This window comes from Lathyrus oleraceus, chromosome 5, assembly GCF_024323335.1.
Source record: "Lathyrus oleraceus cultivar Zhongwan6 chromosome 5, CAAS_Psat_ZW6_1.0, whole genome shotgun sequence".
Lineage (NCBI taxonomy): Eukaryota > Viridiplantae > Streptophyta > Magnoliopsida > Fabales > Fabaceae > Lathyrus > Lathyrus oleraceus.
Window position 1 is genome coordinate 649,086,666 of NC_066583.1, and position 14,339 is coordinate 649,101,004.

At 32.1% G+C, this 14,339-nt stretch overlaps 1 protein-coding gene across 1 annotated transcript; it reads left to right on the top strand.

Moving 5' to 3' along the window:
- Positions 1-7,558: 7,558 nt before the first annotated feature.
- On the top strand, positions 7,559-10,827 carry LOC127082676 (uncharacterized). The gene is made up of 6 exons (XM_051022902.1): positions 7,559-7,775; positions 7,868-7,948; positions 8,060-8,072; positions 8,322-8,411; positions 9,414-9,696; positions 10,780-10,827. The coding sequence occupies exons 1-6, from the start codon at positions 7,559-7,561 to the stop codon at positions 10,825-10,827; spliced, it is 732 nt and encodes a 243-aa protein (XP_050878859.1).
- Positions 10,828-14,339: the final 3,512 nt, after the last annotated feature.

Sequence of the window (14,339 nt, forward strand, 5' to 3'; positions counted from 1 at the left end):
ATTAATCAAATCTTAATTAAATGTTCACTAATCAACTAAGAGATAGCATAAAATTAAATAATTAAATGTATAGAAATCTTTATTTACTGATTATTTAATATATCACTACAAATTTTTCTATGTGCTGCACATTTTTGAAGAGTTAACATTTATCGATATGTAATCAGTACATTGCAATTTATGTTAATTAAAAGAATAATTCTTCTCAAAGTAGCACACAAATGACAAATGTACTACTACTTGTATGAAGCGATAAATTAGAGAAATTAGGACCACAGAAGGTGTGGCAAGGAACAAAGTAGGGGAACTATTTTGTGGCAAAAATCATGCGAGTGCATGTTGCCACGTAAGATAAAAAATAATAAATGTTGGATCCATGATTTAAAGGATTGTGTTCCAGAATCTAGTTGACTACACGTTCTAGATTGAAAATGCCATAAAGGAATGTAAATAAGACAAAAAAACATATGACTATTGCAGTCCAAAAATAGTGGCACATGAGTGTCTCAAATTCAATGGCCTTTTTATGCTTTAACATATTATAAATTGTATTTTGAATGTATTTCAATCCGATAAAATGTTTGAATTGGATAAAGAAATTAGCAAATATTATATAAAATTAAAATAAAAAAAAAGTAAGCATAAGATGGATATGGACCATTCAGTAATGATTCATGGTTGTGGGTTAAAGACTGATCCATTTTGAGCACATGCTTTACTTTTGATCTAGCCAGAAAAGATGAGTAGTATAGTATCTCTTATCAAAATTACACAAATTTTCAAAATCAAAAGGAGCGGCTACTACAAGAATTTAGAATTCAACAAACAAACAAAAGAATTCCAATGCTAAAATACATTACTTTATTTTTCGTCCACCATTTCAAATTGCTTTAAGACTAAACAAGAGAGTATAATTCCTATTTATCGATACTATAAATTTCTTTTACAAATGACTAATTAATTACATGCTATTTATATCACTTTTATCCTCCAGAGTTCAATTTGTAAAAGACAGGTTATTTTTTAAATTATATTAAATTATTTTTTAAATATATTAAATTATTTTTTAAATATATTGAATTATTAATGTATTTGATTCATATATAATTCAGATAAATGTATCTAAAAATAAATTATTTCTTAAAAATAAATCGGAAATAATACTATTTTGTTATTTTTATAAGATATTGGGATTGTTTGTTTTAATTTCCAAAATAATAGTTTTTTTTTGTATTTTTAAAAGTAAATTTTATAAATTATTTTTTAAAATATTATAATGTTTTTATATTTATATTTTCTAAATTGAAAAACTAAATGTTACATCCTATAACATGTATATTATTGAAAATTAAAACATAGTAATTTTTTCAAAAAAATTGTATCCAGAAATAATTCTTATAAAAAGTTATTTAAAATAGTTTTAAATTAAGTAATTTTTTAAAATTTTAATATTCAATTTCTTTTTAATAAAATAATAAAATATCTAAAATAATATTTTAATATTAATTATTCAAAGTTTTTTTACACAAAATTATATAATATTATAAAAATTATTTTTAAAAAATCAATTAAAACGGGCACATTTATAGGTATATCGATTTAAATTAAAACAGCAAAATAAACAAAAACAAAAAATTTTTATGTGTATTATTCTCTTGGAAAAATTAATTGAATCAAATTTTAATAGTTGTGTTTTTACTATTATTGTACATTTCATATAATTTTTTATTTGTTTGTTATTTTATTTTTTTATTTATTAATTTAATAATTAAATTTTTACTTTTTAAAGATGAATTATTTTGATATCACAAATTCAAACCGTTTTTCTAATAGTTTAATGGCTAGAGTCCATATTATTGCAAATTCAAACCGTTTTTTTGTTAAGTAGTTTAATGAATGAAGTTCACCTTATTAAAAATGAACAAATAAAATTTTGCGAATCCGAACTCACGTCTCTATATCAGATGTTTTTATACAATTACCGAATCGTTTTAACGAGACAATCTGTATTTATTCAACTCACATTTTACCTGTAATATATTTAATATGTATAATTTAGTTTTTTTAATATTATTTTAATTTTAATATATAAAAAAATCAATATATTGTTACAACAATTAAATATTTGATCTTTGCTTATAATAAGTGACATATTTATAAATCAAAAAACCTAGAATAAATTTTACATTTTGAAAATAGTGCAAGGTTAGTCCTCATCGCACCACCATTGAACGACAATAATTATTTTGCCATGAAAGAAAAACGACGATTTTCGTTATTTCTTCCTAGAACAAACTTTAGTTGATTAATGGTTTGTTACCTCAACCCCTTTCCAATGACGATTTTGAGTTATGGTATCACGATAACAACATGGTTTTAAAATGGATAACAAGAACCCTAACACTTTAAATCACTCAAAACACAATTTTCTTAAGACAACGCCTTAAAACACTAGCTAGATTTGTGAGATACCTCTAAGGTGGTTTTATATGATTTACTAAAATATTGACATTTAATCAAATAGGATGATCAATCATTATCCATCTATTTTACTAGTGTAAAAATCATATAGCATGAACTTGAATTCCTTAGACCAACACTATCTTTTATTTTCTCACTTAGATGTTATTATTCCTTAAATTCTTTTGTCCAAAAGTATAAACATTTTGAATACATTACTTTTTCTTAAAGAGCTTGGATGATAAATACAACAATGTTAAAGTATAAAAAAAATTCTCGTTGACCCATTAACCTCTTTAATTAAGACATCAATCCGACCCTTTACTAACAATAATTCCATCATTAATTATTGTTGTCCAAACCAACAATTATAATAAATAAAACCAACTTATACTTCGAGAAAATAGAAATGGAAATGGCAACCTAGAAATTTCATGTTTGGTAGTTGATCTTGTTAAGGTCAAAGTGGTTTACGAAATAGGTCGTAAACTTAGACATGATGGTGAATTATGGTGTATGGTCTGAGTTTTGATGCTTCGGTCATCTAGGAGGTGCCTACAAATACTCAGACATCCAAGTCGGTAGCGATCAACAGTGAAACGTCTTTAGGATTGGAATAATATGTACCTGAATTTTGGGAATTTGTTAAGCCTTTATAGTAGGGGTTAGACCTCTAAAACATTCTCTTTGAAACACCTGTCTTATGGGACAAATGCCCTTAGATTCTTTCTGTAAGACCCCAATTTTGACCCTAAGATCACTTATGCAATTTCATCATATGAATTAGCATTGAGATCATACATTGGCATCCTCTTTAACCCTCTTTCATAGGGTTTGTTTTGAGAGAGATCACCAAGCACCATGTGATTGTATCATACTTGTATATTATCATTTTTTACTAACCAAAATACCAAAAAAAAATATGTCTTGTATTTGCCTAACTCTTTTGTAGGTAGGGCATGATCACCATTGATCTATCATGTTCACATCTAGGGTTTGAGGCCCTCATTGCTAAGAGCAGAACCAAGGAATGATCCACAATGTCTCTAAGCATCATGTATGATTCCCAATGATCTTTACATGTTATCTTGATCAAGATTTCTTCAAGAGTTTGGAGTTGGTTTGCCTTGGAAACCCTAGTTTATATGGGTATTTTGAGTAACTTCTTCAACAAACTTCCTCACCAATTGATCAAATTTCTCAAGGGACACTTAAAAATTCATCATCTTATACATATATGATCTACCATGAGCCTAAAAAGTCAAGACAATTTCAAGTTAGCAAGTTGGTTGATGGTGGTGGGCCAGATGAATTCATCTGATCAAAATTGGGTCTCCCTAGACCCTAACTCCTACATTTTTCATCATATCAAAATTATTCTAATAGAAAAGTTACTCTAAATGACATTCCAAACAACTTTCATTTTTTGGTCTAGAGCTAATTTTGCTTGGAAATCCATTTTCTATGTTGAAACATTATAGGTCAATTTGTCTAAACCCTAATTTGAAAGTCAACTTCCCAAAGCCATAACTTGATCATTTTTTATGAGATGAAATATTTCCAAGTTTCAAAATCAAATTCAAGGTGTATACTCCAACTTTTATGTTTGGAGTGAAAGCTAATTCAACTTTTATGAGAATGTGATATGAGGATACATTATAGGTCACTTTGGACTAATACCATTGAACAAGTGATTTTCCTCAAATTCAAAAATGCATAACTCACTCATGATAAATCCAAATGATGTCAAATTGGTGACCATTTTGAAGGTCTTTGAAAGAGCTACAACTTTTATGAAGACACGTTTCTCATTTGGAGCTCACATAAAAAGTTAAGCAAGGTGGAATAATGAAGTATGTGACTTGACACTTAGAAATTTTTCCAACATGTTGAAATTTCCAAACTTCCACCTATAAATTCACCATGATATAAGTTCCAAATGGAAAATTGTTCAACATAAGAGTTTTTCCTATTGACCTAAGCTTTCCAAAGAGTCCTAATTAATTCATTTTAGATGAAGTTTGAGTGGTATGTGCATGGTGTAAACAGGATTGTATCAGTTGGCAAGATTCAAGCTTCAAATGATCAAATAACTTTGCCATGCCATTCAAGCTTCATTCAGACTTCATTTCATTGGATATTAGATCTAATTGAGATGCTTCATGGGCCTGTACATGCCTATGCACGCGTGCCATTCACATTAGGGGTGGACAAGAAAAAACCACCCGAGAATAACCAACTGAACTGGTTGCAGGATTCTATTTCGGGTCGGGTTAATTCGGTTTGAGGGGTTGGACGGGTGTTGCAAACGGGTTCAAAGGGGTGTGTGTGATCGGGTTCGGTTTTGTTTTTTTGGCCCAACAAAATCTGAGCCCGACCGATTGTATATTAATTATCTAACTTATGCCCAGCCCAATTTTATGACACCCAGTAGGATTTTAGCCCAACAAAATCAGAGTTCTCCTCCAAAGCTTTAGCGCCCCTCTGAACTGAACCCTAAAGCTTTAGCGCCGTCCACCCCTCTGAACCCTAAAGCTTTAGCGCCGTCACCTTGCTTCATCTCCAAAAGTAAAACAAAATTGCTATATATGTCTCTCCTCCGCCGTCATCACCGTCCTTTCCTCCTTCATCATCACTAAGCAGAGAATCATTTGTATCATTATCCCTCTTAATCACGTTCTTTTGTGTTCGTATTTTCTTTCTAAACACTAAGTCTTTCTTTGTTCTTGATTTCAGATTTTGTATTTTCAGGTTTTGTAATTTCAAGAGTTCTTTGAGTTAATGAAAGGTTAGATCGTTGTTTATGTTTTAAGAGCTTTAATCTTTTATATACTGTTTTAATAACTCCATTTGTTTTATTTTTATCGAGATATGGAAGAGGCTGTAGAAATGCAAGGAGCTGGAGAAATACAAGGAGCTGGAAATTTGCATAATAACAGTAAGTTTAGTTTATTTTATGTATGTTTTGTATGCCTATGTCGATATATCATGTTGAATATTTTGTTTGCTACCTTATTAAAAGTTTAAGGTAATAGGTCCTTTAAGTCATAATTGTTATCATAAGTGAAAATGCATACAACAATAAACAAAATATAACTAAGTTTACTTAATTAAACAATAAATTTCAGCACATAAAAGTATCATTAGAGAAAGGAAATGTAACAAACTTTGAAACTAAGCCTATAAACACTTAACGAGTTGATGATGTTGGTTGTGTGTTGATTATAATCTTCATTAATTTTCAGTAATGGAGAATGTTACTCAAAACCAACCTTCTTCATTAACATCTGGTGTTGGTGCAACTGATGTTGCTGCCAATGAAATTCATGTTGTTGGACTTCCTCCACTTGGAAAGAAGAGAAAACAAAATGCTAATGGTCCTAGGAAATCCTCTCCTGCTTGGGACCATTTTATTAAATTGCCTAATGAAATTGAAGCAGTAGCTGCTTGCAAACACTGTCATAAGAAATATTTGTGTGATCCAAAAACCCATGGGACATCTAACATGCTTGCTCATACAAAAGTATGTACCAAGATGCCACAAAATGATCCTACTCAAACTGCCCTCTCTTTTGCCGGTGGAGAGGGTGGTGGCTTGGTTGCCGCAAGCCAACGATTTAATTTGGCAACTTGTAGGAAGGCTATTGCTCTCTTTGTGATCCTAGATGAACATGCTTTTAGGGTAGTTGAAGGGGAAGGCTTTAAGTTGTTATGCAAACAATTACAACCCCAATTAACTATTCCATCAAGGAGAACTGTGGCGAGGGATTGTTTTCAACTTTTTGTTGATGAAAAAGCAAGATTGAAAGGTTATTTCAAATCCGATTGCAATAGGGTAGCCTTAACCACTAATTGTTGGACATCCATTCAGAATCTTAGTTATATGACCCTAACTGCACACTTCATTAACAATGATTGGAAGTATGAAAATAGGATTCTAAGTTTTTGTTTAGTTCTTAATCATAAGGGTGAGACAATTGGTAGAAAAGTTAAAGAGATTTTAAGGGAATGGGGAATAAGGAATGTGTCCACAATCACTGTGGACAACGCAACATCTAATGATGTAGTTGTTGCTTATTTGAAGAAGAGGATTGATAATATGGGTGGTTTAATGAGTGATGGATCTTTCTTTCATCTTCGTTGTTGTGCACACATTTTAAATCTGGTGGTTCGTGATGGTTTAAAACAGAATGATTTATCCATTTCTGCCATTAGAAATGTTGTTAGATTTGTTAGGTCATCACCCCAAAGATCTGCAAAGTTCAAAGAATGTATTGAGTTTGCTAGAATTAATTGCAAGAAACTTCTCTGTCTAGATGTTCCGACAAGGTGGAACTCATGTTATTTGATGCTAGATGCTGCTGAAAAGTATCAAGCAGCATTTGAGAAAATGGAAGGTGAAGATTTTAGCTATTTGGAATTTTTTGGATTAGTTGGCCCTCCTACTCTTAATGATTGGGAGAATGTTAGATGTCTAGTAAGTTTTTTCAAAATTTTCTATGATGCTACTATGGAATTTTCTTCGTCAAAACAAGTATCCCTTCATAAGTCATTCCACCAACTAGCTTCAATATATTGTGAGCTTAAAAGATCATCCATGAACTTGAACATAATTTTAGCCTCAATGGGATATGAAATGAAGAAGAAGTATGACAAATATTGGGGGGAAATTGAAAACATCAACAAGTTTATTTATTTTGGTGTGATTCTTGACCCTAGATACAAGTTAGGATATGTAGAGTGGTGTTTTAATGATATGTATAATGGCGAGTCGGTGACTTTTACTAATATGATTAATGTGATAAAAAAAGGAGTTGTTTAAACTATTCAATTGGTACAAGGGTATACATGAAAAGCAACATGGACCCTCTACTAGTCCTAATGAGGGTGGTTCATTTGGTGATGGTGTTCCTAATGTTGAAGTTCCATCTCATTTTGCAAGGGTTGAAGCTTTTAAAGAGCACCTTAAACAAAAAGATTCAATAGATAAAAAACTGATCTTGAGAGGTATCTAGATGATAATTGTGCCGATGATTTTAACTTTGACATCCTTATGTGGTGGAAACAAAACTCTTGTAGATACCCTATTTTATCAAAAATGGTGAAGGATGTTTTAGCTAGTCCAGTATCCACTGTTGCTTCTGAAAGCACGTTTAGTACCCGGGGCAGAGTTCTAGACACATATAGAAGTTCACTAACCCCTGAAATGGCAGAGGCTTTGATTTATGCACAGGACTGGTTGAAACCTACACTTAGTCAATTCAAGGACTTGAATATAAATGAAGAATTTGAGTTGTCTGCCACTATTGTTTCAGGTATGTAAATATTTGAGTATGAGTATTTAGTGTATTAATGTATTGGCTTTGGTTTTGATTTAATTATTTGGTTTCTGTTAAAGTTTATGCAGAATTTGGTGGTCCCTCTACTAGTGGATCAACATCTGGTGATGGATCTGATGCTGTTGGAAACGGAAATGAACCAGTTGCTGGTTCATCTCAATCACATACTTGATGATGGTTGTGGTTTTTGTATTTTTCATTTCATTTACTTATATCTATGTTTTTTACATGTATTAATATATTTTTGTGTTTCGTTTCAGTTTGTTTTTTGGAGTCATTTGTGAAAATGACCTTATTTTGGGCTACTGATTATTATGGATAATCAGCTTATCTATCAGCTAATATCCTCAACAGTTATTTTTTTTGTGATAATATATCAACCAATATCCTCACATGAAGGTATTAGCTGTTTCCCAAAAGGAATCTATGTGTTGGATAACTATCTTTATAGGTTTTGTTTGAATGAACTTGTTTACTGGAAGTATATGTTATTAATTATACATACTTGATGTTTTCCTTTAGTGTGAGGGATAATGGTTATCCTCGAGTTGCCATTATCAGAGATAGGGAAAAGGATCGAAGTGATCCAGATTATGATCGTAGCTATGGAAGGTGAGTTTTATCTATGTACCGTAACAACTTTCTGCAAACGAGTATCATAATTACAAGTGCAGTATTTTTTTTTCATTTGATTGTGTTGCACTGTCTTGTGTTTGTATAAGTGAAAATAAAAAGAAAAGCTATATTTTCATGTGAGAGATAGAAGAGGAAGAGCCAAGAATGAAGTTTATTTTATCTTGATTGCATTTAAATGGAACTCTTGATTATATAATTTATAAAACTTACTATGGAATGTTTAGAGACATCTTCTGTTTCTTTTTTTGTAGTTATCTTGTAGTCGATGCATTTGTACTGATTTAAACTTTAAAAGCTGGTTGGGATTGACTTAGTTGAATTTATCTATTGACAAAAATACTTATGAGACTGTTTAGGAGAGCTCTATGATGTAGCTTGACACTTTTGATTGAATGTGTGTCTGGTGTCAGACACAACAGACACATGTTACATCAATCAATTCATTTTCTTTAATTATTATCAGTGTAGATGTGTTAGTCTCGTGTCTTGTGTGCGTGTTTGTGTCGGTGCACTATAGGGATATCTTATGGAAACAACTTATGAGACACCCACAAGCTCTCATGATTGCTTTGAAAATAACTTATAACTTGTATGCAAGTGATTGAAGGTGTGTTTGGTGTCAGATACGACGGTGACACATGTTGCATTCAATCAATTCATTTTCTTAAATTGTTATCGGTGTAGTTGTGTTAGTGTCGTGTCTTGTGTGCGTGTTTGTGTCAGTGCATTATAGGGATAGCTTATGGGAACAACTTATGACACACCCACAAGCTTTCACGATTGCTTATGAAAGCAACTTATAACTTGTATGGGAACTGTTTGACTTTATTTTATCCTTTGTTATAGAAATAGTTTATACATCAACATTTATATGATAGGCACCTATGTCATAAGCACTTATTTAAGTTGTTGATTCCAAATAGGGTCTAAATATATTAGTTGGCTTACTAATTAGATTGAATTTAATTATTGGTTTAGGTATGCTAGGAGTCTCTCAGCCTCTGCAGTTAATTTGGTGCCCTTTAATTTGCCAAAAGCTCAACCTTCATTTGCTCAGTATGACATTACTTTTAATCAGTTGGGTCAAATGGCACAAACTCAGGCTTCACTTGGATATGGATCTCCTTCAACCCCGATAATGAGCCCTTTTTGTACCCCAGGATTGAACCCAGCATCTGGAGATGGTGCTTACCTACAGTGGCCAAGTCCTACAATGATGTATGCACATTCATATGACCAATTTAGACATGCTGTTTACCAGGTAAACCACATTTATTTCACTTAATGTTTTTACCATGTTGAGTTTGCTGAGTGATTTCTGTATTATTAGCTGCAAATACCATGACATGCTTGCAATAAATCTAATAATTTCTTAAATTACCTGTGTGTTTTGGGTTGACCATTTTGATTGAAATAGTAGTCATACTCAATACTTATAATTTACCTTGTAATTTTTTCGCTTACATTCAAAATCATAGCCCAATATAACATTTGAAATAACAAGTGAGTCTTTAAAATCACTATCAGAGCAGTGTGTCTATTGTATTGGTTGGGTGCTGGTTGGTCTTTGCATTTGGCATTCACAAATGTCAAAAACAATGTAAGAACCTATAAACCAAGCCGAGAAAGTGTAGAGAACCTGAACTTGAACATGCCAGAAAATGCCTCCACCGTCGCCAGAGACAGTTTTTATGCTACTTTTGATCTTTGCAGTTATAGAAATGCAGAGTAGAATAGAGATGTCTCTTCCATGTCTTTGTTTTTGGTGAATCACTAGGAAGAGAGGTAGGGCAACATGAATTTAAATTGGAAAAGGACAAAACAGCCTTTCTAAAGGGCAATTGTGCTGCTATTTGACTGTGATTTGCTGCCGCCGCTGCTTCAAAATGCAAAAAATTAGGATTTATCATCCCACCATAGTGCCAATATTCACAACAAGCGCTCTATCTAAGGCGTGTACTCCCTAAAAAGGGCACCCGATGATCCCCTAGTGACCTTTGCTTTATTAATAAAAAAACAAACAATTGAAATATTTATTTAACTATCTTCTAATCACAAATATTAGTGATTTTTTGATATGATCTGGTGGTTATCTGTAAGGGGAAGCATATGCATTTAATAAAGAATCGGCTTGTATTGTTATTTTCCCTTTCTATCAACACTTTCTTTTTGAACAAAGTTGAATAACTTGTCCAATTAAAGGAATCACTTTATGGATGATTAATTTTTCTGTGTATGAATTTGCCTCCCGGGCATGGAATAGTTTTTTCACTTCCTTTTTAAATTCTATGATTTTAGATGTTCTATAATGCAACTGCTAAGATACCTTTATTTTTCTTTGCAGGCTACATTTGGTCAACCTTTGAGCTTTGATTATTCACAGAACTATTAGATGATATGTAGGGAGGAAGGTTTGTATTTGGATTCGGAAGTTATGTTGTTAGCCTTATAGGAGATCTCATATTAGGTTCATTTTTCAGTACTCCTTTATATAGACCCTTGTTTGTTTTCTGTTATTGTAGTATGTATGACTTTGATTTTCAGTTTTGATGGTTACAATACTTCTTATGTTACAGTTTATAAAATAGTGAACTCTAGTGGATTTATGCATTTGTTATAACATATTTGATCATGTTTCTGTTGTGGATTTAAAATATATATTTGTCTAATATTGGGGGCACAGATAAGTAATTTGTTTAATGCATACATGCAAGATAGTGTTGTAATTGCATCTATATTATATATTTGTTGATCTGCATCCTCCTCTGGAAAGATAACAACACTAACAAGACTAGCCGGGGTTATTAAAAAAATGGCAGATTAGTTAATTTGATCAGTTTGGAGGATTAAACTTTAATTATGAGAATATTTTGGCTTATAATGAACTTGTAATATAATATATCAGGTTATTACTTGAATGATAATGCAATTGTAATATAATGCTAATACGTTATCACTTAGATGATGATGAAAATGTAATATAATGAAAATAGTTTATGGTTTATTAATTCTTTTAATTATATAGAATGAAGTTTAATGAGTACTCATGTGATTAGTGTTATAGGAATGATAGAATTCAGGTTAGAATTTATTGGTCCAAACCGATTCAACCCAACCGAATGAACTGTATAAACCGATAATCCATCAACCGATAAAACCGAACTTAGTTTTGGGTGAAACTGGATTTAACTTTTTCAACCGAGGATTAGCTCGGGTTAGCTATTTCGCGCCCGAACCCACCCATAACCGACCGCCGTTCACCCCTAATTCATATTGCCAAATTTGGACAAAATTTCAAGTGTGCAAATAACACTTCATTTTGCTATAAATATAGACCTTCTGTGCTCATTTTCGAGGACCCTTGCGTGCCAGCTTTGCCTCCATACTTGAAACCCTCACATTTGAAAGGAAAACCTGATAATTTTCATTTGAAAATTGAGTTTGAAACTCACTGTTTGGAGATTCAAAAACTCCTGGATCCAAAGCTTTGTACCAATCCTAACCCACTTCTGCAAGCTACCTGAGCAAGATCAAACACGAATTGAAGCAAGAGAGATCAAGTTCTGCACAGCATTAAAGGTATTTTCCAGATTTTTTCTTCTCTTCGATTCTCACTCAATTCTCTTGGATCTTTGGTTGTCTGAAGTCTTACCAATGTAGGCAAGAAGATTAAGTTGCTTTGAGGTCAAATGGAAGCAATTCAGTTGACACACCTCAAAATTCAACTCCATATATCTCTTTATATATTTGGAGTTAGTTAAAATTGAGGTGATATTCGTGATCTACGCGATTTTATCTTTCAGATCATGTCCTCGTTTTTCATTTATGCTATGGTGATGATTGAACCAGTCTGGCCAGGGTCATCGGAGAAGATGACTGGCCTTTAGCTCCGGCAATGATGTGGCACGGTTCAGAACCATTGATTCATTTTAAAATGTTTTAATCTGAGGCGTCCAAAGTGATTACCACGCGTGTGGAACATTTGACTTGGTGTATGGTGGAACGCACGCTCAGATCCACTTGATCTGCCACCTCAATTAATGAGGGAGATCAAGTGGTCCACATTTTTTTTTTATTTTAATTTTTATTCCTTTGATTTTCATTAATTCATATTAATTTGAATATTGATCCAAAAAATATGAGAGTTTCACCAAAAAAATTTAAATAAAATCCTCTTCCATATTTTGAATTAAAATTATTGTTTGGATCATTATTAATATTTTTCATGATTTAATTGATTTTGTGAATATTTTTAATTGTTTAAAAATACTTTTAAGCTTCCAAAAAATTTGAATTTTTTTCTCCAAGGTCCTTTGACCTTGTTTGACCTATGATAAATCCCATGGTCATTTCTTTGGTGTTTTGATGAGGTTTTAGGAAATTGACCAACCATATTTGATTTAATGTATTATTTTTAGTATTTTAAATTGAATAAATGCCAAATAAATTGTGTAGAGCCATTTTGGTTGACTTTGGAAGTTTGAATTGTGTTGTTGGGCCTTGGTCAAGGTTGATTTGACTTTGTTAAGTTAAGATCATTGGATTTAAGAGATTGATGCCATGTACATTCCATCTCCCAAAATGAATGAATGATCTTAATTTGGTAAAAGTCCTCCTTTATTCAATTTGAGTTTGATACATTTCTCCTCCCTCTTCATCCCATTCCCCTTCTTTATGCATTCATGTCACGGACCTATGATATCTCAATATCTTAAGGCTAGTTGATTGCAAAATCAACATAAGTGTGGATGAGATTAGGCCCCTCCACTTTTGTATATTCTTTTTGTGTATGGTATGTTTCATGAGCATAGTTCATCATACTATGTCTCTAACATGCATTAACACCAAAATTCTATTGCCCGACCTCAAATAGTTGTGACTTCTACATAAGTCCAATTACGATTGCTTAACATAGCGCTAAATTTTTGAAACAAAAGGCATACCATTCTAGTTAGTGAGATTGTAAGTCTCCCCTCTTTCATGGTATTATGTGGAAACTTGGCCTTTTTTCCTTCCTTTGGAAGATGTCTTGGTTCGAGGATCCATGCTTGTGATAAGTGGATTGAGTGTTCTCCAAAGGATGACTTAAAGCAAAAGCAAAGCAAAAGCAATATTAACTCCTAACTCATTAACAACTAACATTTAATTCCAAGTCATTTACTTTTAATGCACTTTATTTTTTAAGCCTTATTCATTTGCCATTATTCATACCATTCTAATTGTTTATGTTAATGTCATTTTCACTTTGTCCACTTGGACCATATTTTGTAATATATTTTGTTTATGAATATTGTGTTTGTTTGTGTGGTCTTTGACCATTAATGTACATAATAAGAATAAAAACCTTAAAAAATATCTTGTGTGGACTGTTGGTTTGATCTGAGACTATTGGACTTAGAATTTAGGCAACACTCCTTATGCAAAGGACTTGGCCAATGCCAACTTTCATGTAACCAAGTGCTTGTAGCTTGAAACTTCATTTGATGCATCATTCAATATCCATTTGAGTTAATCTGCAACATGATCATTGTGAAGCTGTTACTTTGAACATGTGACTTATGGCATCTTGAAATTCATCTGCTACTTGGGAAAATTTGAAGAAGATCATGGAATTGCTAAGTTTGGATGTGGCTATCTATATTTGATGCATTGCTCTTCAAGTTGATATATTGTGCATTGTTTGATTGATTCTAAGGTCCAAGGGAATTTGGGTTTCTATATGACATTCTTGTCTATTGGATTGTATCCCATTGGTCAGATCTTTTCAACTCTCAACTTTTAAATTTGTGCTTAGGATTAGTCTCTTCATCTCCTCCCCAATTCTTTAATTTCAAAATCTCCCCCCTTCTCAAAATCTTTTATGCTTGTGATTTCAAACTTTGACCTTATTTTCATAATTAGAAA

Coding starts and splice junctions, on each gene's coding strand:
- LOC127082676 (XM_051022902.1), top strand. CDS start 7,559: ATGGTGAAGGATGTTTTAGCTAGTCCAGTATCCACTGTTGCTTCTGAA. Junction 8,412..9,413: donor TATGATCGTAGCTATGGAAG/GTGAGTTTTATC, acceptor TTATTGGTTTAG/GTATGCTAGGAGTCTCTCAG. Junction 9,697..10,779: donor TTAGACATGCTGTTTACCAG/GTAAACCACATT, acceptor TTTTCTTTGCAG/GCTACATTTGGTCAACCTTT.